Below are 24050 nucleotides of genomic sequence, written 5' to 3'. Positions count from 1 at the left end.
ACTGCACAATTTTTCCAGAAAACATCTCTTTAGTAGGATAATGGTTCTGCTTGAGTATTAACTCTCACTAAACGCAACGCTAACAATTTTGCAAGAGAACTAGTCTAGAGCATAAACTACTTCATGACAAATTAATTTCTAAACATTTTCAAGGCTTTGTAATATAGCTGAGACATGATAGCTTGAAGAGAGAGCACTTTGCCTTCGCAGAATCCCCCTTCTTGTTTGCAGCACGCGCAGATCCATTACAAAATCTGCATGTGAAGAAAGCTCCGCAGGCATAATGATGCAAAATATTTTTTGCCTGGTAAATACATCTGGGCCATATCCTTTGGATGCCATAGAAAAAGTTCCAAACTCACCGCAGTTTAACCATTTCTTGTTCTGGGTTTTCGCTTTTCCTGATGTGGTGCTTGATCAATCGGAAGCGAACTAGGGATAAGCAAGCTTTCATATCTAACGGACCTGGCCTGTACATATTACCAGGTAGGATAATCTATTTGGGCTGTTCTATAGCATAACACTGTCAGTCTCTTCAACATCGAACCCTCGAACGATTTTCCGTTCAAGAATGTTAGCGTGAGTTCTATTTTCAGCTGTATGCAGGTTTGCGTTTACGTAGCAGAAATACTACTTTGCCTCCTTTGAGAATATCGTGGAAAGCAGGAGTCAGCAGAAGACAGCAAATCTTCTGAGACGAACGTCATCTCAATGCCGGGCTGGCTATGTTTTATTACTGCCTTACAGAAAAGCAACGTCCTAGCAATAACTTTGACTGTTAACATATGCAGATCAATAACATTTGTTAGCAAAACGTCAGCGAAGAAGTTTTTAAAATTCATCATGTAACAAAAAAGGGAGATATTGTTGACAGCATTTATTGAATGGGAACGGAAGCATCTAGCTTCACAGTGGCAGAGCATCAGGTAATTCATAAAAATATAGTTTAGAATTAGCCTGGTGGGCCAACTCCAAATGATTTGTTGCTTGCCGTAAGCTTTTGTCTGATTTGCACCCATAGCGTACGTTTGCACAGGACCATGTTACAAGTATCCATAATGTGCTGACGCGGCCCTTGCGACGATATTGATAGGCCCCGTGATCATGTTATTCAGTGGTGGCTGTCGATGTTTGCCGAAAACCGTCCGCGTAGACTTTCATCTAAGAAAAGGATCATTTGGGCAGGCAAATAAATTCTGCAAAAAAATTCTCAGAAAGGGCTCGTTGTCGGCCCCTACATTTGAAGCCCCGTTGACAGCGTATACGACTATACACTTGCCCTCGTGCGGTAAAAGTAACAAGAATTGTGATCACTGCATTAAGGTATTAGTTAGGCACCTACCTGAAGAAATATGCACATCTGGACCACTATTTGACTATTGCTACAGAAACACTGCACAGCGGAGGATAATTTCAACAAAAAACGATAGATGACATCGAAATGTTCACGACATTGTTCCTGGCTATCATCATAATGTTGTTTAACGTCGATATTGTGGCAGCATTGACGCGTCTTTACACAGACCTTTTCTGCGAATGAAAGGACACTGTTTGGCCTGGAGAAGAAATTAAGCGAAGCAAATTTCACTAGAAAGCTTCTCCCGTTCCAGCTCCTAGCGCTGTTCCACATGCGTTCCTGAGAAGTGATAAAAACAAGCTAGCCAAGTGCGAAAAAGCAAAAATGCACATCACAGATAGACATCAGTTTATAAGTAACAGACAGTTGATTCGTATATGGACATCACTGGAGTGAAGTCTACGTATGACCCCCGATCGCTTAATACGTTCGCTTTAGCCTTAAATGCATCGCTTTTTTCTTTTTTTGTTATCGTGCGACACGCGCTAACAACAGTTCATGTTGGAAGCTTCCCATCGTCGCATAAATTTCAGCGCGTTCGACCCTGTTGAACGTCATCCGTATCACATGGATGGACAATGTCGACGTGAACGAGTATATTATTGTAGAAAGCAAAACATTTGCAAACATCCCTTCTGATACTTTACGAAAGCAGGTTTTACCAAAGTAGTTAAGGCAAATAGAGACACCGTTAATAACTACCCTTTGGAGAGCACAACTTGACGTAAAATACACAGTCAGGAGTAATGTTTATGGTGCGGATATTCAAATAAATACGAAGTATCGTCGAAGTAAATGAGATTTTAGACAAGAGCAGCATTTGTTTCCGACATGGACCGAACAGCCGGAGAGCGTAATAGTATATGAGCTTAGCTCGTAGGTACATAGGCAGCTTTATGTTTCTGCACAATGTATAGTGTGTATCTGGTTAGCTGTCTATAATTTTGTCTGTTATTAACACCATTGTTGTTGAAGGCACGCTAAGATGAGGCAAAGCCAGATAAAAACAAACTATCGCCGTAGGCTATACGACTGTAGTTGGGCATCTGCAACGTGTTAGAACAGATTTGTCTGACTTCGTACATGACATTACGAGCAAAACCGAGCATAGGATGATCTTAAATAACTGGCCATGTTACTACGAGTCAAACCCAGCTGCCGTGCGGTTGCTGATGAGGTGATAAACAGGTAATTTTCGCAAGACAAGTAGCCAAAAATTTTTGAATAATTGATTAGACTCATACGCTACATAGATATCTTAAGGGAGTAAAAAAGCGTCGTATCTGAAGTCCGTTTTTGTTTTTTGTTCGTTCTTTTGTGATGCGGTATACGCTAGCTTAACCGCTGTAACTATGATGCTATCCGGTCCTACCTAGCTCTGATCGGTAAGACTTGAATTTTGTAAGGAAAATGTGCCACATACATGTTAGTAAATACTTCTGTTACTGTGTACTAAGTTCCCGCCTACGTTGGCTAATAACGCCTCTTTCATGTATCGTTTAGCCACTATCACTGGCAGTATCTCAGGGCTACGAAATTGCTTTAGCTGGTGAATCAGGCGTAGGGACACATGCATTACAGATAAGGACAACGCTACTGTACATACATCGAGCGTGCCGAAACCCCAGTAAATCCTCTGACCCTCAGTCTGAAGAAATTGTGGCAGTGAAGAGACAAGAGAGAAAAAACGCAATCCAACGGTTTCGTGCGTTACATATTATTAGTAAATGAATCGCTGCGCCTATAGTTAGATCAATCCATTTGGCTAGCGAGACTGAAAAGTCTATAAACTTTATTTATTTGCCTCTCTGCCATTGTATTATGAACGCACTTGTGCTCTGCACCTAAATAGGTGTTGATCGCTCGTCTCGGAACTCTTAAATCTAGATTACAGTTACTTTTTTCTGAAACGAATTAAAATTGTCAATATCATTGATGTATATTTTCCATTCTGGTTCATCTAGGTGACGCTGAAATACTCAACATTGCTTCTTCCCCTTCAGTGGCCTGCTTTGCCGCCTCACCAGCTGCTTGACAATGGTGGCCTTACTTACCGTCGGCAATGGTAGTTTCATTCTCTGTCTTTGAATGGAAGGGAATAGACCCAGATTGGAAGCTTCGGTTCGTCGACAGGAAAAGGACGTTCTTGTAAGCCCTGGTCAACCTACTCTCTGAACCTTCTACCGAACATGAACCCTCACTTACGTTATTTTCTTGTCGCGTCGCTATTTTCCTTCCATTTTACTCAGCAGTGGCCTCTAGTTTCATTTTTACCCTATCGATGACGACGAAAACTGCAGTAACCCGCGATTGCGGTGGAATCAGCACCAGAAGGACTACACTATCGAAAGACTATTGTCGGACTATTGAGAAAGAGGCACGCGCGCTAGCGGCTGCCGGGTCTTCATCGGACTACTGCTTCGGACCTGTCTTCTCGCTATGGTTGTTGCTGTGTTTTAGATTCCCTGCTATTTCGTACCAAACTCGGTCTGCACCAACCCGTAATTTTATCTCTTTCTAAGAAGAGGAGGTGCTTTACAAAGAGGACACGTGCAATGGTGGCGAAATTCTAGAAATTGTCACAATCAATGCGACAGCCGTGGGTAGATATGGCCACTTGCAAAAAAAAGCATCGGCCGTGCCAGTGATCTCCTGGTCACCCGTTGTTCGATCGTTATAAAACCCATTGGCTCGTCGTCGATTTCAGTTAACTTAGTATGCATTGCTAGCTTACGATCTGATGTTTCTGATTACATTAGCAGAAACAGCCGCAACACCAATCGAACGCAGCGACATCTGTGTAATTGGCACTTGCATCTAAAAAGGACGCATAGTAACAACTGCATTGATACACTTTGGCCAGCAGGCAGGCAAGCAAGTAAATGCATGCCGGGGTCGGCGCAGAAAAGCGCGACAAGAACAAAGGAAGTTTTGGACATTTGCGAACTTTATCAATCTGCTAGCGATCGACTTAGGAGCAACCCTTGACCCCAGGTCAGTTATTTGGCGTAGGCCAAACAAGCACGGGCTGAACAGGCTATACTACTATATCAGACAGCAGATTAGTCGCAAGACAAAGCTGATACGAGTAGTCGTTCGAGAAACGCCATGATTGTCTTTTTTTATTGTCTGTAAGGCCTCGAAGTTCTATTCGGAAGTCTTCTTCAGGCGTACTTGCTTCACTTCCCTAGGGTTTGCCCCACAGACACGCCTCTTCCTCTCCTTTTTACCCGTGCGGCCTTTGCCTTTTCAGCTACAGCCGTTTCCATTCTCGTCACAGATCCCCCATTAGGCCTATTTGTCTGCGAAATGCCTCAACTCCGTCTGCTTGCTGCAGCAGCAGGAGAAGCAGTTGGACCAGCGTGGAGCACCAGCACACAGTCTTCGATAAGCTGTACTTGTTTCTCCAAAATAGGTGGCAGTAGCAGCAGTAGGGCTGTGTTGGTTCCTCCCACCTTATTTTACAAAACCCTACTTTTAGTGGCCTCACTTACCCAAGTTTGAGGTTCCCGTAAATCCACCATCGCCGGCGCCACTACTACCATTACCATCCGGTATAACCCCCGAAATGCTGCTTTTGTTGCCGTCTATGCGCCCACCTTTGCCGCGCGTTTTTCGCTGAACTCGTTTCGGTCCGAATCGTCTATCTACTCTTCTTTGTCCCCATGGTTCTGCGGTTCGGTGCTTGATGCGATGGAATGGCCGGGAACGAAGGCAGGGGCAATGCTGGTAGTGCTTTGAAAGCTCCATTGCATTAACATACGGCAGTGCGCTGGCAGTGGTGCGTAGATAGACAAAGCGTCCGCCGCCGTTGATGCCCCCGCTGGTGTGGTCGCCGCTGACGACCACCGTGAACTATTCTTACGGTCGACCCTTGTGCCGCCGTCGCCGCAATCGTTCGCTTGTTCAACTTGTCCGCCTACTCACTCAACTCCTACAACTCTTGCAGAACCCCCAACTTTCGAAGTAGGCAGGCAGGACAGGTAGAAGTGAATGTTGTTGTAGCCGCCGCCGCCGCCGCAGCTTGCTCGTCTCGAGCGAGGCAGACGCCATTTTCTTCTTATTTCTTCCAACTTGGCCCTATTTCGACTCGGATGTTTGTGTTCGTTGGTTCGCCAGTTGGTCTCGTTCTATCTCTGTTCCGTCTTCGCTTCTCGCCTATATGCCCTGCATTGTTCTCCTGGTCTCCCGGCCATCCTGCGCTCACTTTACGTTATGGCCGCTTTGCCGCTATGGTTCTACGTCAGCCAGCTACTTCTAACCGTATAGCCAACGAAGGGCCATTACGGCGTAGTGGGGTTCCTATCCGTTGTTTCAACCGGCCGCGTGCGTTTCGTCGTTCCTTATCGCTCGCGCGCCATTTCTAACCCTCTATCTGCTCAAACCTTTTCAGACGCGATGGGCGCAAGTCGGTCGAGTCGGTGCCCGCGCAACTTCACCACTGTTACATTCGGATCTTCAGACAGCGCGCCTAAATGCAGAGACAGGGGGGAGTAAAAAGGGAGAGGCGTATTAGAACGAAATAGGTAGCAGGATAGACAAAGACATTCTGCTTTACTCGGTCTACGTCATATTCCGTAGTCATTCCGTTCTGACCTGGGTCGTCCGTCCTTTTCTCCGGATTGTTCAACTATACCCGAAAAACTCAGGCGAACCCTCATTGTCGAGATAGTCGAAGCCAGTTTCGCTCACTCTCGTTTCTTCCCGTTTTAACCCGTTCCTGCATACGTCATCCGTTCCAATACAAAAAGCGACGTTGCTGGCGCCCCTTCTTCGGTGCCCTGTTCCTCTGCCAGCAGATTTCGACGTTTTGCCTGCGAAAAACGAGACACACCCAGTGTTCCGCGCGACGCCACTCATCCCCCATTGATTGCCTTGTCGGAAGATCACCCACAAGAGCGTCTGACACCGATCGCGGCTTGAGGGGATTCGTCGCGATTTAAGTGTCATGTGCAATCACTTACAAGTTAGACGTCTCACTTCTCGTACATTCTCTAGACGAGCCCTCTACCGCTCGTATAGCTTTTTCTCCTCATTCCGACCGCTATAGCAATATGTTAATACCGATCAAGATACGACATTTGCTTTTCTGAGAAAAAATCTTCAAGCTCGTTAAACTGCCACCGCTTGATATGTCTCAGACGCTGGAACTTAGTTGTTCTCGTAAGCAGGTCTCTATATTCCTGGCACATTTAATGAATTCATTTGTTTGACTGTATATCTTCAGTGAAGTCTTACTTAGTGGCACAAGGTTACATAAAATAGGAAACATTTTTAGCAAATAGACAACGCTTGAGCCAAAATAGCAACCTATAACGAACCTAACAATCAATTAACCCAACGTTAATAATCGAATCTGACCTAAATTTTCCTAAAATGTTTGTATCTGAAATAACAGTTCTCTTTGCAAAGATTGCAGAATGCTGATGTATCCTAGTTAAGTTGACAGATACGGTAATCGTGTTACGTACGAAGATTGTCGCATTTCCAATTTAATCTCCTACTGTTTTTCTTCCATTAAACAGTACTTAATCTACGACTATTCTAGCAGACTAAACTGTGGCTTTTGACTGCGAAGGCCTACTTGTATCTGGGTTTAGTGTATGCGATTGCACATCTGATCGTGTGCAAACAGAAAGAAGTATGCAAGTAGTACGGTACAACACAGCTATATTCAAACGTATATGTATGCGCACATAAAGAAAACATTAAGAGTCCACTGATTGTCATCGGGATTAAGGAAGCTGACTACATCTATCTAAAAGGCAAACGTTCCCGGTGGACACAGAAGCAGTATAAGCCAAGTTATGCTGAACATTGACATATTGAGTCTCGTTTCGAGCTATGGGGCATTTGTCATACTAGCGAAGTCAGGCCACATTCATGGCCCAATGTTCATTGACCAACTGGATCGTTGCCGAGGTGCCACACTGCGCTTAGATGACTAGAACGCACCGTACTATCTGAGTCTACACCATTGTCTACACCAGGAGCGAAGATCAACTTCCAAGTTGCCACCATTGGGCAAATTTTACCATTCAATACACACACGATACACAAAACTATGATTCTTATTCCATTTTGTCTTTGAACTTTGCTCAGGATGGATTGTCGAAAGAATAGATGTGGGAAAGATCCCAGGGAATACCGGATGCAGGCCGAACTCTTAAGATTTCTGTAGGAAGGTAATATTAAGTTGAATTTGCCGTCAAACTAGGAAAACTAGGTAAATAGAACAAATAATTTTTGGTCGAAGGGAAGATTTCAGCCGAATATGGGTCAACTTCCATCTCATTTTTAATAGAAAGGTAAAAGTGACCATAGAAGTTCGTCGATTTCCGGGGCACCAAAAATAGAAGAGTAAAATATATCTACCTCTATCTCGTTTAGTTCGACAAAGAGGTATTTGATTCTGGACAAATAGCGTTCAATACTATCGAGTGGAAACCGAATGAGAAACAGAATCTAATGCCTACAAGATGACTGAGAAGTCATCAAAGTCGACTTTGGGCGAAGGATATATATAAATTTCTACCATTATCACTAACCTTTATAATCAGTTGACAATAGGAACTGTGACTGGTCACGTCATTACAATGCAACTATTCAAGTGCCAAAGAATTTACATTTCACTTTGTAAGTACGAACTTGTTGTGCGAGCTTTTCTGATCCAGCTTTCAATTTAGCGAATCCTCGCGTATGTATGTATGTATGCATAGTGCATCAGTGCACGCAGCTTTCCGGTCTGTGCCAGGACCTGTGCTCTTCGTTTTTCTCGTTGTCGCGGCCACTAGTAGCCATGTTGGACGCAATATGTGGTAGTGATTCTAGACCAGTTTCGATATCCAGGACACGATAGACCACGAGGCCGCGAGACAAAGCGCTAGTGGTAGCACATGATCCTTCGAGCATGCTCGTTGAAGAAAAAGTCAGAAGGTTCTCCCATTTTTTATGCATGATGAACGAGAGGAGTACCCACGTAATCACTGCGGTTAGGAAGCCGTCGATAACGATGAGCGCGATAGCGCTAGCGCTGTTGGCTTGAGAGAAAGCAAAAGTAAGGAAATCGAGAGGAAATCTAAAGCATAAAAATTCTGTCGTCGTCGTCATTATCGTCCTGAAATCCCAAATAGCAGTAAAAAAAAAAAGGAAATATATATGGAGGTGAGGACCAAACAGTTGTCATATTTGCTGACCTATTGGCTATGTATTATGGGAACCTTAACGTTTAATTCATTACGCTAATTAGTCTTTCAAATATTTGTTACCAACACAAACGATTTGATACACAATGGTCGTTGTAATGGCTTCATACGATTGAAGAAAATGAGCGGGATCGGAATCGATTTTAGATAACTCTGAATTTTATACGTGAATACTGCTAATACGTTCGAAGCCGACTGCATTCCTCTTATGTCTAAGTAAATTCGTTTTGCAAGATAAGATTTATTAATAAGTAAAATATACACACAAACACATATCGTTGGCAAAAGGCTTTTTTTTTTTGTTATTTGTATATAAGGGGCAAGACAATAGGAATAGGCTAGTACAGAGTATATCTTATTTGGCGTCAAGACGGTACATTGTGAACAGCAGTACTAGACATCAACACACTAGCAGCTGGTTATACCATATATTAGTATTTTTGCCTTTGCCAGTATACTTTTCCTCAGGTCATCTTAGCCTTGTATTCCGTAGCAGGAAGGCAGGCTAAGAAAGGAAGCATAGGAGGTTGCTTATAAGGATCTAGGCAGCTAGCAATAACTCAAAAGCCAAGTACGACAGCTGCATACAGTAAAGGATTTTGCTTTTTCTTATCCTAGTAGTCGGTTGTGTATTAGTGAATGTGACAGGCCCTCGTGTTATCGAACAGCAAACTCAGTTTAGCTGTGAATGGTGTGAATTCGCTTGTGCTCTGGCCACCCCTGGCCCCCCAAATCGCCCTTCCGCCTGCATTTTTCTTTAGCTACCAGCTTTTTTTTTCTGTTTTGCTGTACATGTATATCACCGACACAATGTGACACTATCCACCTAGTCTGGATTGCGTCTAGCGACGTTAGCACCGACATCAGTCATCCCGCTCGTTTCCTATGAACCTCAAGTCTCACCTCGTTCGATACAGCGCTCTAACACGGGCTAGTACGGAGGCGACGGCAGCCGAACGAATGGGGAAATACTTTCAGCGCAGCGCACCAGGCCTACCCCCATCCAAGACCCGTTCAACTCCTAAATTTCCAACCAGTAGAATGGAGAGAGGACGGTGTCGAGTTTTTCCGCCTTTTTTGCCTTTTTGGCTGTTACTGCCACTGTCCTACATTTCTCAAGTTTATCTTACTTCGCCCACCCCTCTGTCCCCTTCTAGTTTCCTATTTTCCTCTCGCTGAGCCTTTCTCCCGGAAAAGGCATCTTTTTCTTAAATGGGAGATCCTGTTCCGTACGCTTCGTTCCTTCATCGCTAGGGACACAGCCATCGCGCCCACGCGCGCGTCCACGTTCGCGCCTGTTGCATTCACAGAAAAGTAGAGCTACTACAACGACGACGGCGACGGTGACGGCAGCAGCAGCAGCGAAGAAGATGAAAAAAGCCTTTTTTTCCGGTTTTTATCGTCCTCCAAAAGATTCGGAATCGAAAAATTCGAACTAAGGACTAAGGAAGCTATGGCTAAAGGCGAAGTCGAGTCGAGGGAAAGTGGAACGGTAAGATTCGGGACGAAAGTGTAAGAATAAACGCGGCGTATGGACGTGAGAAAAATGTGCAAGATGGCACATAGAAAGAAAAGCCTAACGAGAGTAGTGGGAGATAGACGGTGGAAATGAGAGGAAGGGCGACCCGTCAAGAAAAAATGGCCATTGGGTGCTGGCGTTGGCGAAACGATGGAGTGTTTCCCTACGTAGAGCGCAAAGATGTTGAACAGAGGACAACGTCGAGTCATTGCCAAACTGGATAAAGAATCTAAGGGATCAACAGGGGAACAGTGCGAGAAGCGTTGGAAAAAGCTGCTGAACGAAAAGAAATAGGTGAAAGGTTTTTTACGCGCTTCCGGGTTACCCCTTCAGTTTCTCACCGCCAATGACGAAAGATTTATTACAGTTAAACATAAGTCATATTAATATTATAGCGTACTCTAACGTACGAATTTGTTTATTGAAGGTATCGGCCACAATAATCGAAGGTATGGCAATTTAATGAACACAAAGGTTTTTAAATCTAATAGGGGTTTGTCAAACTTGTAAATATATAAACTTCGCATCCAGGAGTTGATGTGTCAATGAAATTAAATAAATAGCACTTTAATATCTCTACCCCCTTGCTGATGGAATCCGCTCATACTAACGAAGCGATGAAACGCTTAGCACAATGAAGGCTCATTTAAATTTATAAACCGCAATTATTACATCGCAATATTTAGTAAGTGTATCATACCTAAAAACCACGGTTACCAAATATGGGGTCTGCCGTATAGAACGAACCCATATACCCCCACTTTAACACACTTCTTGAACATGGAACGGAAAACTCCATCTGGGCTGTCCCACTACCCTTCCGTTGATCGCAGAGCGCCGGTTCGGCCTAATATGTGGAGTTAAAGTATACTCAAGCGTAAGGCCATGGCTAACCCTATTTTAAAATGCAAATTTTCGGACCATGTTGTCCCCGATGAATGGTCAATCTGCGCGCAGGCCAACTTTCGCTCGAGTCATCCTATGAGTTCTTTCTGTCGACAGTACCGCAATGATAGGCTTGGGAGACCTCGTCAGTATAAGCGCAATTCAGATGAAAAATTGCCGATAGTGAGAGGGTGAATTTACGTAGGCTATAAGGGACTGCTCGACAAAATCATTGCAGGTTTATAGTGGCGAGGTCATTAAGGCAATTTATATTCAGACGGTCTTAAACTAGGCATCCCAAACATCGAACGTAGAAGTTCGGACTCTCATGGCTTACATAATTATGAGACAGAGATAAGCAGTACCTTGTCGTAGTTACTATGTACCAGCTCAGAAGGAGCGTCATATCCGGCACAGTTAGCCGTTTAGCCTGCTTGTTTACGCATTATATAGCTCCTCAGAGGTAAAAGTAGGTCAGACGTGATCGGACTTTGAATGTTAACAACTACAACATCTAAACCGAGTGATGTTTTTGAAGGAATTAAAAAAACTAACATTCTATGCATAGGTGATTTGCAATAACAGAGAAATAGGTGCAGATTTTATCGCATATACCACGTAAAGACGTGAAACCGATTTAAATTTAATAATGTTACCATCATAATTGAATTTAAATCACGCGACAAGCTACACAAAATACTGAACATGGTCATAGTTCATCACCCTTCATCAAACACGTTCAATTGGGAAATTGATCGCTAATAAAAAAAAAAATCCTTCTTTTCTATTGAACTGAAACACACTATAAGCAACAGAGTTTCCAGTTAACTACTGCGATACTAATGCTTCGATATTTCTATTTCTAGCAAAAAACTGACACGATGTGATCTAATTAAATAAATAATTTTTCTAGCGGTATCGTATGATTACTTGAATTCCAACAGGACATGGCACTCGATGAAAGAAAGGTATATGCTACCTAGAACTTTCCAAAGAAATACATTGTAGAGTATTCTGATCCTCCTGTGGGAATATCGCAAAAGATAAAGTCTCCGCCGAAAAAATGACAACATGACAATTTTCAGAAGCCGCGTCCCTATTCGAGAATCAATGGTCCACCATTATCAACAGTTTAACGACCAGAACAGAAATCGGTTTGAGCATTGGTAGCTAGGGGGAAAAGTTATACATCTTATATACAGGTCGTTTAATTATTTTAGTATTAATCGTTGGCAATGGTTGACTAAAAATATACACCCTTCATATATTTATGGGTGTGTGTGTGTGTGTGTGTGTGTGTGTGTATGTGCTACATGAGGTAGTGTTGTGTCAACGAAACATTGTTTGCAATAGACCACCTGTCAAGCGTTAAAAGAGGGACATTGTTAACGGTTCGTGTCCAAGTAATGTTAGTCATCGGCCAGAATTACTACCGTCAAATATACACGCAACTCATATAGGTCCGCCATTGCTTACGGCATCGCAAGTATTTGCGGCCCGTTATACAGACAACACAGATCTTTTGTTCATAGGCGCACATCGACAAGCCCACATCAGATTAAATCCACATGCAATAACTGCCAAAGCTTCTGTGTATCATCCAGTTGTCAAAGAGAGGCTTCCTAAGATCTACACGACTGCGGAAGTACCATTAGCTTGCAAACATAATCTTTACTGTATTCAATTACTCAGATCTACGTCGACGAATCTCGTATGGTAAGCCGCCAAATACATCAAACGTAACTAAATGGTATCGTATTTTTGGCTTGTTAATTCTAACAAAATTAAAAACATAACGGTTAAATGTCTTTTCATTTGGTTTTCACACTAACAATCTCCTTACCGGCACGCTTACACGTGCCGACACGTCCACATACTTTCGTTTCCTTCTTCAATTATTTCTTTCCCGCCGTTCTACTCCGCTTTTCTTTATCTCTTCTCCTTTTTTGCCTCTTTAACTCCCGCTGAGAGCTTAAATAATTAAGCCGTAGCGTCGCTAGCTCGCACAGGTCCTGCTGCGCCGTGTCCTGCAGAAGTCCGCCTGCTCGTTTCAGCTACATGCTCGATCTCGTAGGTATGCCTGTGTGTACATGCACGTGCCGCCAAGGGCAGGTTCCCATAAGCAAGCGTGTTACGCTACGAGCGAAACTGGCTCTGCGAAACTGCTTTAAGCAGCCGTAGTAGAGGTGGCAGTAGTAGGGGTCCCGAAAAGCGTGGAGGTAAATTGGAGTACTAACACACACACACTGCACAGTACGGAACAGAACCACTTAGCCACCGGAGGCTGGAGAACGACGGCTGGGGGGCAGTGATTATGACCTCTTTCTCTCTCTCCCCCTTTCCCTCGCTCCGTCCGCGCTGCGATGACAAGCGCAAAGCGGAGCGGGACGTTGTCGCGTACGCCACTGTGGGCACGGATGTCGACACTGCCGACCCTGCAGATGCCCTCATCGTTACCGGTGCCACCACAAGGGCAGGCGCTTGTATGGCAGCAGTAGCGCCAGCTTCACAGCTTTCGACAATAACATGCCGATGCCGCGAAACGTTCTGCGCCGGTAGCGTTATTTAAATGACCCGCTGGGATTTGCCCAGCTTCGGTCGGTCGATCTTTCGCTCGCTCACTCGTTCAAGCTCACTGTTGACCTTCTTTATAGTAACAATAGTCGTTTTCGCTTTTCTCCAGCTGAGGAAGTCGCCGACAAAGTCAATTTTTCTCATCGGCAGACGTAGCGGGAATGCCAAAGCGACGAGACGCGGCTAATGAGAAGAACGGTTTCACTACCCGTCAGCAAACGCAAGCGGTATCTGCGCAGGTCGTATTACTACAATAACAACAACAACTAGACTATGGCGGAAGCAGGCAATAATGAAACGTAGAGACGCCCACAATGCAGACAAGCGTCGCTGCTTTGACAGTGTCAGATTCAGGAAGGATGTTTTTGTTACTCTTGCTTGCATCGCCTTACGACGATGGGGCTGAAGCGATGATTGTTCCGTTGACTGGGTAACTGACACCTGTAACGAGCTAACTACCGAAAAACCTGAAGATTACTGGAGGTGAGAGAAAGGGTTCTGGCCCGAGGCCGGGGGCTAGGTTTATCTAGCGAGAATCTTCATTTTCCTCGTAAATGTCTCTGTCTGGATGACAGGGAGGCAAACTCCTAGGGGCATTTGTCATCGTTATGACAAGCCACTTTGTATCATCTCTACTTCCTGAAATGTGTTAATAACATATTATACGCATAAAAATATCAAAGATGGGGTTGTCAGAGTGGGATAGCATTTTTAAGACGTGGTTAGGCCATTTTATTTAAGGCCATCTTCAATAATAGAATGAAACATTCATTTAAGCTAGATAAGAGAACATAATACAGCTTCATACATTTACTTTCTGAGGAGTTCCGCAGAATTTGATGTGAAAGATGTACCAAATTTTACCATCGCTACACATTCTCTTGTTTTTGTGATAATACTTTAAATAAGCCCACTAAAATTCTTCAATCGATTATTTTCGCCTTTTTGGATATCCAAAAAAAACGTTTTCCATCAAACTATAGAAAAACTACTGTGAATTTAAAGATTCCAGAATATACAATTTGTTTGAACAACATAAAACCACTGTAAATATAGACTAACTCTAATTCTTGAAGCCTTGCACTCAGCAGCATCATATCTTTACCAAGGCTTAATACCTAACACCCTTCTTACTTTCACGATATTTTTTCATTTTCCCTCTAATTTTTTTTTTGATTTTTTAGAGTATTTTCAACTCGATAGCTGTTCAACTCTACCAACGAAAGCACTATAGAACGGTTGTGATTAGCTAATATAGAATTTCAAAAAATCATTATCTTCGAATTGGCCTACGACAGCCTCTGTCGTAGGCCAGTCTGTTAAGTTGGGTAAATGCGTAGATTAAATTAATTTAAGGATATCTGCGATCTGAATCGTTCATACTGTTATCTTTGCTATTATTTGTGTCTGCGTGTTCATGTATGGTTCGTCTCGTCACATATATATCGAGACAAGCCATGCAACAACTACTTATTTTCTGATTATCTGAAAAAAAAACTTAACGTTGGTAACTTTTTTGGTTTGTTACTCAAAGTTTTCACTCGCTCTACCCGAAGCGTGCTTTTGGTTGATTCATGCTTACCCCAGCATCTGGCAATATCGGCCAGGCCGGCAGGATGGCCGCGGCCGATCTGTGAATCGTAGCAACTCACAAAAGCGTGTCAGATGACACCACTCAGACCCAACGACCGGCGACCTCACTGTTAAACAGTGCTGCCGACGCTACTGCGACAAAGAGCACTGCTGCGGCCCCGCTCAGATAACTTGGTGGCGTCTTGTCTTTTAACCTCGCTCTGCCTATTGCTCGTTCTCCCCTTTTCCCACCGAAGGTCTTCCTCTATTTCATGGCTGGGCCTTTGCCCGGGGCTCTTTGCTGCTGCTGTCCTTCGTATCAAAGATCACGTCCATTCGACGCTTACTGCTCGCATCCAGTCGTCGGCTGACTGCCTGGATGCGTTGCCACGTCTCCTCATGTCATTGGCGCAGCTGTTCGGAGAGAACTGCCTAAAGTAGCAGAGGCCCGGCAGGACGTTTGTCGCAGACGCTGATTGAAATCCCAAACGTTGATGGAAAGAACGAAGGACACTCCAATTGGCAGCGCCATGGCAACCGCCATAGCCACGACCACTGCTCGCCACTTCTACCAAAACTGGGCTGGGTTGCAGGGAGTCGGACACTTGCCCGACCCTCCGGGCACCCCAAATCTTCGGGAGTGTGCGCTGAAAACTCGGGACTTTGCATTCTTGCACTCGGAACGTTTTCGCAGTGACTCTCATCGCCTCGCCTTCAACCGACGCAACCAAGCGAAGCGATACCGATCTACTCGTTGTTCTCAGACGGCACCAGCTCTAGCAATTCAAAGCGATGCCCCGCCTTCGTCTCGCTGCTTTCAGCAGGCATCGGAGATATAAGCGCACCTCTTTCCCGTTACCCGCTCTTGCAGATCCGCCGTCACCTAGAGACTAAGCGGGCCTGGAATTGGTCTGGCCGCGATCCTCATTCGAGTTGAACGCAGTAAACAGACGAGGCTGAGATGCTCGGATTGAATACGGAGAAACATGAGAAAAAATTAGTCATCAAAGGATGAGTTCCAAGGCTTTTTTTTGCTATACCACCTCAATTCTAATGTTATAGCTATTAACATTGCTAGAACATATGACTATGGCTGCTTTAAACGATATTGATAAAATATTACCAACAGGCGACATATGTGTACTTATGCTAACGACTGAGTCTTGAAAATGTACCCTTAGAGACAGCTTTGTTTACCCCTCACTACCATTGTATATCACCATATATACATGTGTGTTCTATACACAAGTGGCATCGTTTGCCATACGGCAACAGATATATACACTTTCCAGTACGTACAGCACATGGATCTATAGACTTATTTTGTACATTGTGCGAATTCTATCGTTCAACGATGCGCCCTCTCTACTCATCAGCCCCGCTCCCCAAATGAGACTGCTGGCTAAAACAGCACGAATGCTCCGTCAGCAGTCTCATTCACTTCGTCGCTTATGGGGTCTCTACAAGAGTAGCCCCAGACCCTTTCGCGGGTGTATCCTCGCAGCTCTTTCTGCTACTGGCTTCTACAGAAGTGAACAGTCTCCTTTCATTCGTGTGCGTTGAGATTCTCGGAACAACCCTGAGAAGCAGCCGTAAAAGCGAAATCAATCCGGAGGGCTCTTGGGGTCCCGATCTGCTTTCGGCCTCTGCCTCTGCTGCTGCCTGCTCACCGCTGGCGCTGGCTGTCGTGTCTCGGGGGTTTGGTTGCATGTAGGATTACTCGGCTCGGTCCTTTGCATGCCACCTGTTCGCTCGCTCGTGCTGTTCAATTTCATCCTTGTTGTCGACGACAATGACAACGACGTCGACGGGCACTAAGACTATTTCGCTGTTCGCTGGGTATTAGAACGGATGCTTTCTCTGTCCGTAATCAAGTTATCTAACCGGTTGTGCCTTAGAAGATGAGACCTCTCCTATTCCTCTCCAACGCCCCTTTCCTCACTATTACACGCCTGCTTCAAATCCTTAGATTCACTGCGGGACCCCCAAACATTCTGACTGGTGGTCTCGTCGGAACAAACAGTGGTACTTCCCTCCTCCATCAGTTCTTGTGCGAGTAGCAGTAGCGCCAGTGGGCCTCAGCAATCCTCAACGAAGCCCGACCATTCAATAGCCAGCCCATGCCCCGACATAGTCTCGTCCCGGTGACGCTTACACCGAGGGAAAAACCAGCCATGGAGGTCTCTGTTACCCTGTCATCGGCGCGGCGCGATCTACAAGATGAGTAGTGGGTAAGAGCCATTAGAGAGAAGAATCCCTGCCTTTGCTTGTGTCTATTCGCCCGTTCCGCCGACAAACTGGCTGGCTGTTTTCCCGACCTTTTACTTAATGCGGTATATTACACGAAGCTTGCATGACGCTCGTAACACAAGTGCAACAGCGCCAAGCATTGTAGGCGGCTCAGCTTCAAGGCAAACCTCCTTTACTTTTCTGAGTTCTCTCATTACTCTTTTTGCTGGCGTCATCGCGAGTGCTACCCACCCGGGGGAAGGCCGAGAAAGGCTTCTGCCGGTCAAAACGGTGGAAAACGGCGAGCGAAAGTTATTTTAAAAATTTTCGCAGGGGTCCTAAACGAATTTCGTTCGCTTTTCCGCCAGGACAACAGCCTGGCGAATAGCAGATCGGCGGCTTTACCCTCGACGCCACGCCAATGACGTTCTTATCCTGAGCGTTTGAGCTATGGAACGCAACTGGTAGGTAATGTATTAACTTTTTTTTACGCAAGTTATGAAAGGAGCGACGCTGTAAATTGCTAGAAAAACGGCGCTTTATTAGAAAAGCCAAACGATTTTGACTGTTCGGTCACTCTCACTGCCTCTTCCGACTTATAAATCATAGAACGTTATACGTGTTATTTCACTCTGCAAGGCTCCGACTGCCGCTGTGCAGACAATGACGGTAACAAGATAAGACCACAATATCGTGCGTTGTTCGTGGTATGCAGCCCCTTATCAGAACTATTCTAAATCTGATGCTTTACTTCATCTTCCTCTCGCGTTCAGCTTCTCGCGTTCCTCTGTTTCCCAGAAAGTGCTTTAGCGTCCAATCTGAACAAACTGTCGCCTTCATCCGGCATCATCTCGGGTCTCTTCGCAGACTCCGTCATCATCCCGTTGGAGTTGACCACCGCACTACAGCACCCGTTCCTATCATTAGAACTAACACGACGATATATTCGTCCCCTTATAACCTTGACCGCGTTCTTCTTGCAAGTTGCGCGTGTTCAACGTCCAACCTGATCTTAGACGCGCTGTTTAGTTTTGCGCAACTTCAATCGTTCCCACGCTGCGCTTTTTTATTTATGGTGCGTAAAGTGGTCACCACCCCGAAGCCCTCACCCTCAATGATTGCCCGCAAAGGGCGCCTAGCAGCGCCTTTTGCCGTTGTGCGGTTTTTATAAAGTAGGTCGATTTGAATCGCTCACGTGCTCTTTAGTTTTCACACTAGCGGATTCACTAGAATCACCCCAAAACGTTATTCATTCAACAGCACCAGATATCAGGCTATTCCCCTTGTCCTACCGCCGCCATCGCCACATGCGGCGAAGGCAGTAGCAGCAGCAGCCAGCCTAACGATTCGTTGGAGCGGCTGCTAAAGAACTGTCTCTTCCTGAAACGGAGACAGCCCGCGAGAGATAAATCAGGGGGTCATAGGGCGGTAGTAGCGGCAGACGTCTAGTCACTTGCTCGACCAGCTGTGCAGGCAACGAGGGGAGATTTTCTTCGAGGGGCTCATTCGAGGGGCAAGATTTCAACGAGGCACAGCAAAGCATGTGCTTAACTAGCATGTCTTTCTCTCGATACGCAGCCGTAGCGTCTGCTGCAGTGGAAGAATGCGGCCTAGATGGTCGTGGGTGCTCTTTAGATGTAACATAGGAGCCCGCGGTGAGTGGAGGAAGCACTAGGCGACCGCTGAGCTTGCTTGTTCCAGTCTTCGAGGCTAATATAATGACCCGACGCCCCATTTCTATCAGCGAGGCGAGGCAGGTGGTACGCCGTTATCCCTGATGACGCTGTCACGGCAGATAGCTGCGGTCGCACCCTCGACAAATGTGTCGTGGTAAAAAATGTCTCTAATGTGTTTTTCTATTAATAGAAACAGCACATGTTATTATCTTCATGTCAGAGTCTACGAGTTTAGGCTCATTACTGCTATGAAGCGCTGCTGGGTGCAGAACTAATTCGTTTCGTTATGTTTTGATTTACGAGAAGCGATTCTGTACGAAAATTTTGAACTGTCAAAATAGTTTATGAGTGAAAACACGAGGTTTAACAACGCTTCTGCTTTTGTGTTGCTGTATGTAAGAAGTTGCTCTCTGCAGTAAAGTTCATCGCCGTTGTGGGTGAAACAGTAAGTACTTTAGGGAGTTTGATGATTAGAAATTATATTAAATTTTTATTATTATTATTACGTTTTTACTTCAGGAGACGTTATAAGCTTATAAATTTATCTAATTAAATAGTACACACTTAACAAACTACCTATACATGCATGTCAATATGAAGAACAGATATATGTGTTTCCTATGCTAACCAGGTGACCGGAACGATGTAATAATTTAAGTTAGAGTGCATTAATTCACAAACCTAAAAGCAAAACATAATTTAGTTCCGTTAGTCCCGCTTCCCTCATTTCAACGTTCTTCGCCCTAGTTCTCCATGGTACTTTGGGCAATACTCTCATTGGGCCTATTTCAAGTGGTCAAAACGAATATTGAGTAGGGCATCTGTGACCGAGTTGCTAAGTTGGTCAAAGAGAAAAAAGGAATACGAAGAAGTATTGTGCTGGTAGCAGTATCGCTGCTCCTGTTCCAATAAACTCTTTTGTTCATCTGTATGTCTACGCCCTGCTCTCTACTGGGCCGTGTCATGGTCTCTATATGTGTCACTGGGACCGCAGGGGTGCACGCGATCCGGAAATGGCTGGATCTTTCCTTCGACGCCTCTCTCCTGTTCGGAGCGCAACCCTTGGGGACACTCACGGGCGGAAACCCGCCCTTTCAGATGGGACTAGATGTCTGCCCGTTTGCAGGCCAACCAGCCGTCTGCCCCGTCGCCTTCCACCGATGAAGGCAGCCGCAGACTGGTTCATTGAATTATATTTTATTACAACGCAAGACCGTGTTTCCGTTTCTGCGTCCGGCAGCTGAAGCATTGACTGGCCAGCCCGTACGGGGCCGGCCCCTCACCGTTTCCAATACGGCATCCCCCGTAACAGGCAGTGAACAGGACCGAACAGAAGGCACGTGGTCCGACCAGCGGCACTGCCGTCAATGTCTCCAGCTAGCGCCGCTGTCGCTACACCGGAGGAAGCAGACTGGGGAAGCAAAGCTTCTGTCAGCCGTCGTTGACACTACCGCGTCGTCCGTGAACATTTCTTCGCTCTGTTGCACTCTGCTATGTTGGTTGACTACGCCGGTCAGCGCAGGCCAGCAGTAGCGAAGGAACGAATTCGTGTGATCAGAAGCGTCCGGGGAGACTCTGTTTCCTCGGTCCGAGCTTTTCCCGCAGCCCCTCTTGCCCCTTAAGATTGACGTGTCTGGTTCTGAGCTGCCCAACGAAGTCAACTCAGATGACGGTGGTCAAGGAGAAAACTAAGGCCTGAATAAAACCTGGGCGTCTTTTTGGGGGCAGTGTCCAATCAATCTGCAAATCTGTGCTGTTCAGACACGCAGTACGAAAAAGACCATGCTCCTGGTACAACAGTGGTAGAACTAGCCCTAGCAGAAAGTTGCAGTATAGGTAATTAACGAATGGCGACGAAAAATCATGGCCACTCGATAAACTGAAAGCAGTGTTCGGTGTCGACGGCAGACGCAGCGTAAACTGCCGCTTTCGGTTCAATACAGAGGCAGTAATACGACGCGGGTTTTAAGAGTCCACCCTTCTGTAGCCTTTACGGGTATGTCATAATACTAATAATGAGATGCTGTCGTACGTATATACAATATATCGCCTATTGGCAGATACTGATGTGTCCTGAATAGGCGCGCTCCCTATGCTTGGACCTATTCTGTCGATAGAGCAGATATAACATATAGGCCACTTCGTTATAATGTCACATAAGCGAGTTATGACGGGTAGAATAATTATCAGTAAGTATACTAATTAATGACAGTGCTTACTGCCAAATACCTTAATTGTCCTAATGATCATTCGTAATCGGACATCGGTTCATCAAGCTGAGGTTCGTGAACGTGATAACGAAACTTTCTGATTCACGATAATAATGTGTTACGGAACCTTCTTTTGAAAATTAGCTTATTTAATGAGTGACATACTAACCGTTTATCTCAACTAACAGCCTTTAACATGTTCTATTAATATAATGCTTTCGAAACATTTCACTGCAAAGAGATATGCTTCAAATTGATTGTGTTTCTTTTTACCGCAGCAATTACTGGACTTGCCCTTATAAATTTCTGTTGTTTTTCAGATAATTCAATTTCGCAGTTTATTTATTCAGTATCCAATTCATCTTTGAGCTATCTAAACGTGCCGCATGCACCAGAAATATATATCGAATCGTGACATAGTAAAAAGCTGAACAAAAACGGCCGAAACCGCGAAGCGATTACACGCCATGGCACCTCGCTAACGCCGGCGACGCGACAGCATAAGAAGCCCTACTAGACACATAGGAATCTGTGCTGGACCTGCCGTGCATCGGCTACAATAATTAGAGTGAACGACCTAAGCTGCCTTCGTAATCCACTTTGTGCGACGAGTAGAGTCACAATATGGTATTCGGGTAAAAAGAACGCGTGCCCCAACCTGTCTTCACCACGTTCGCCGTTAGTTCGTGACGTCTTCACATGGGTCGTATGAGTGCGCGTTCGATCGCGCCCGGGATGCAACGCATGTCTCCTCGTATCATGCGTGGGCAGGCAGTGCCCTCTGGTCCGCGCAAAAAACCTGTGTCCGTTACGACGGGGACAGAGCGCGCATGGTAGCGGGTCTCGAAAAGCGAAATAGGCTACATAAAAACAAACAATGCTCGCAGAGAACAGCCCGAGTCAACCAAATGCTTCTCACCCTCGCTTCTAAGATATGTAGCATTACTCATTAGTATAGAGTGGTACCTTACGTATGATGTAGTGTTTGTTGTTCGGTAAAGGACACTTCGTAATTTGGTCCCTACGTACTAATAAGTGCAAATCGTACAAATTATGCTGGCTTATTTATTTGGCTGTTACAAGTTACTCATTAGTCCACTGTTGCAGTCTACGTTAGATAATAAGTGAGGGCAGATTTTATTTCCAGTGGGCGTAGGTCGATTAAAATGTTTATCGTTCCTCTCGAATTATGGGGTTCGAGACGACTGCTTTTACAGGGAAGAGCTGAGGGAAAATTTCCAACCCATATGACACAGAGTTGCGAGATTTGATTTTCATCTCACATATAATACTATCAACAAATAGATAGTATCGTATCGTCCCGGTCCGAGTTCGCTACTCGTTGACAAAGTTAATTTTGATTTTGTAAATGTTACTTTAACGGATATTTACACTATACCCCCATTATATTTGGCATGTTGACAAAACTATAAGCGACAATTCTTTCATAGCGTCACGTAGGGCGGTTGTATATTCCAATCGCTATCATTTTGCCATGACACCAGCATGGGGCTGTTTGTTCTTCGAATCCTTGCGTTTTTGGCTGCCAAAAGGTCCAAAGTCGATGCGCATAGAAAACCCGTTATACACCCGGTACAATTAGATGAAAGGCACGTGCCTCCCACATTTTCATGCTATACTTATTGTTACTTACAAATACAGAACGTATGCGTTCGGAAGATACAGTAGGAGATGTATGTATATGGTCTATTAGAGTATTAATGCTGAGATGCGTTTTGGCGAAATTTGTCATGTATCTGCCGTAGGCTGTTAGCCAATAGAAAATGTCGAAAAACCACAAAGATGTGCGAGTAACATCGATACCGTCTGAGCTTCGGCCCGATCATTTTAGATTATGTTAAAAGTGCACATGTCTGCCATTGCTTCGTAATTAGAGTTTGGTACCAATTTTCAAGTAACATGTTCACAAGCTACTGCACTATGTGACAAAGTACGGCTTCTGCCTGTTTGTTCAAAGCAGGAGAGGTGGTCTCGCTGGTTTACATTGGACATTGCTTTCGAACTTCGATTCGCCCCGGGGCAAATTTATTCCCCGACTTGCCACATGATTGACTCTGCGTCGGGAAAACGCACCGATGGCAACAAAGTACGGCATCTTTCGGTTCAACGATATCGAACTTCGACGTCAATTTGATTATTATTTGGCCGCGTCACAGCGGTAGGTCACCAAAAACGGCAGCTCATTCGAGTAAACGATAATTAAGCAGAACACCTCTTTATCGCGCTTTCTAACCTAATGTCAAAGAACGCGGCCATAATGTAAATATGTAGCACTTTTTTTCATGCGACAATAGTCCATACAATTAGCGCGTTTTTCGAGCATCTTCACACAGCCAGTAGGAGAAACATCAGACCCATCTCACAGTTACGTCAATCTCTACGTAATCACTTACCGAATGACGACACATTTATGTAGATCAGTAATCTACCGTCTGCGACGACATTATGTGATGCCTCACATGCTGACTGTTGTCCAACTTCGAAATGTTTCTCATAACTAGCTCTCTGAACGTAATGCTTTTCATCATCCTTCCCCCATAAGATTGTACTGCCATCGTTAGCGTGTGCCCTCAATAGCAAGTGCCGTATAAAGATGCCGATGCACTGCACCAACATGAGTTGCGGTAACGGTCCCTGGCAGGAGGCTGTCAACCAAGATCCTAGAAACGTAAGGTCTAACGGTCCGACAAGCAGTCACTGCAGTTTTGTACCTCGCTTGTGCCACACCGACTCGCACGACGACGAACGCGGCAAAAGACATATGCATTTGAATGGGTTTTCCGTTGGCAAAGACGACCCAAT

The 24050-nt window shown here is 45.0% G+C and overlaps 1 protein-coding gene across 1 annotated transcript in view; it reads right to left on the bottom strand.

Annotated features, from left to right (window-relative positions):
- mmd (disintegrin and metalloproteinase domain-containing protein mind-meld) overlaps positions 1–5107 on the bottom strand; it is a 49880-nt gene extending 44773 nt beyond the window's left edge. The window contains exon 1 of the mRNA XM_086969402.1: positions 4852–5107. Coding sequence (XP_086825528.1) covers positions 4852–5107 — 256 coding nt within the window. The remainder of the gene's footprint in view (positions 1–4851) is intronic.
- Between the last annotated feature and the right edge of the window lie 18943 nt (positions 5108–24050).

Source organism: Varroa jacobsoni, unplaced genomic scaffold, assembly GCF_002532875.2.
Source record: "Varroa jacobsoni isolate VJ856 unplaced genomic scaffold, vjacob_1.0 scaffold_723, whole genome shotgun sequence".
Taxonomy (NCBI): domain Eukaryota; kingdom Metazoa; phylum Arthropoda; class Arachnida; order Mesostigmata; family Varroidae; genus Varroa; species Varroa jacobsoni.
This window is presented reverse-complemented; position numbering and strand designations above follow the sequence as displayed.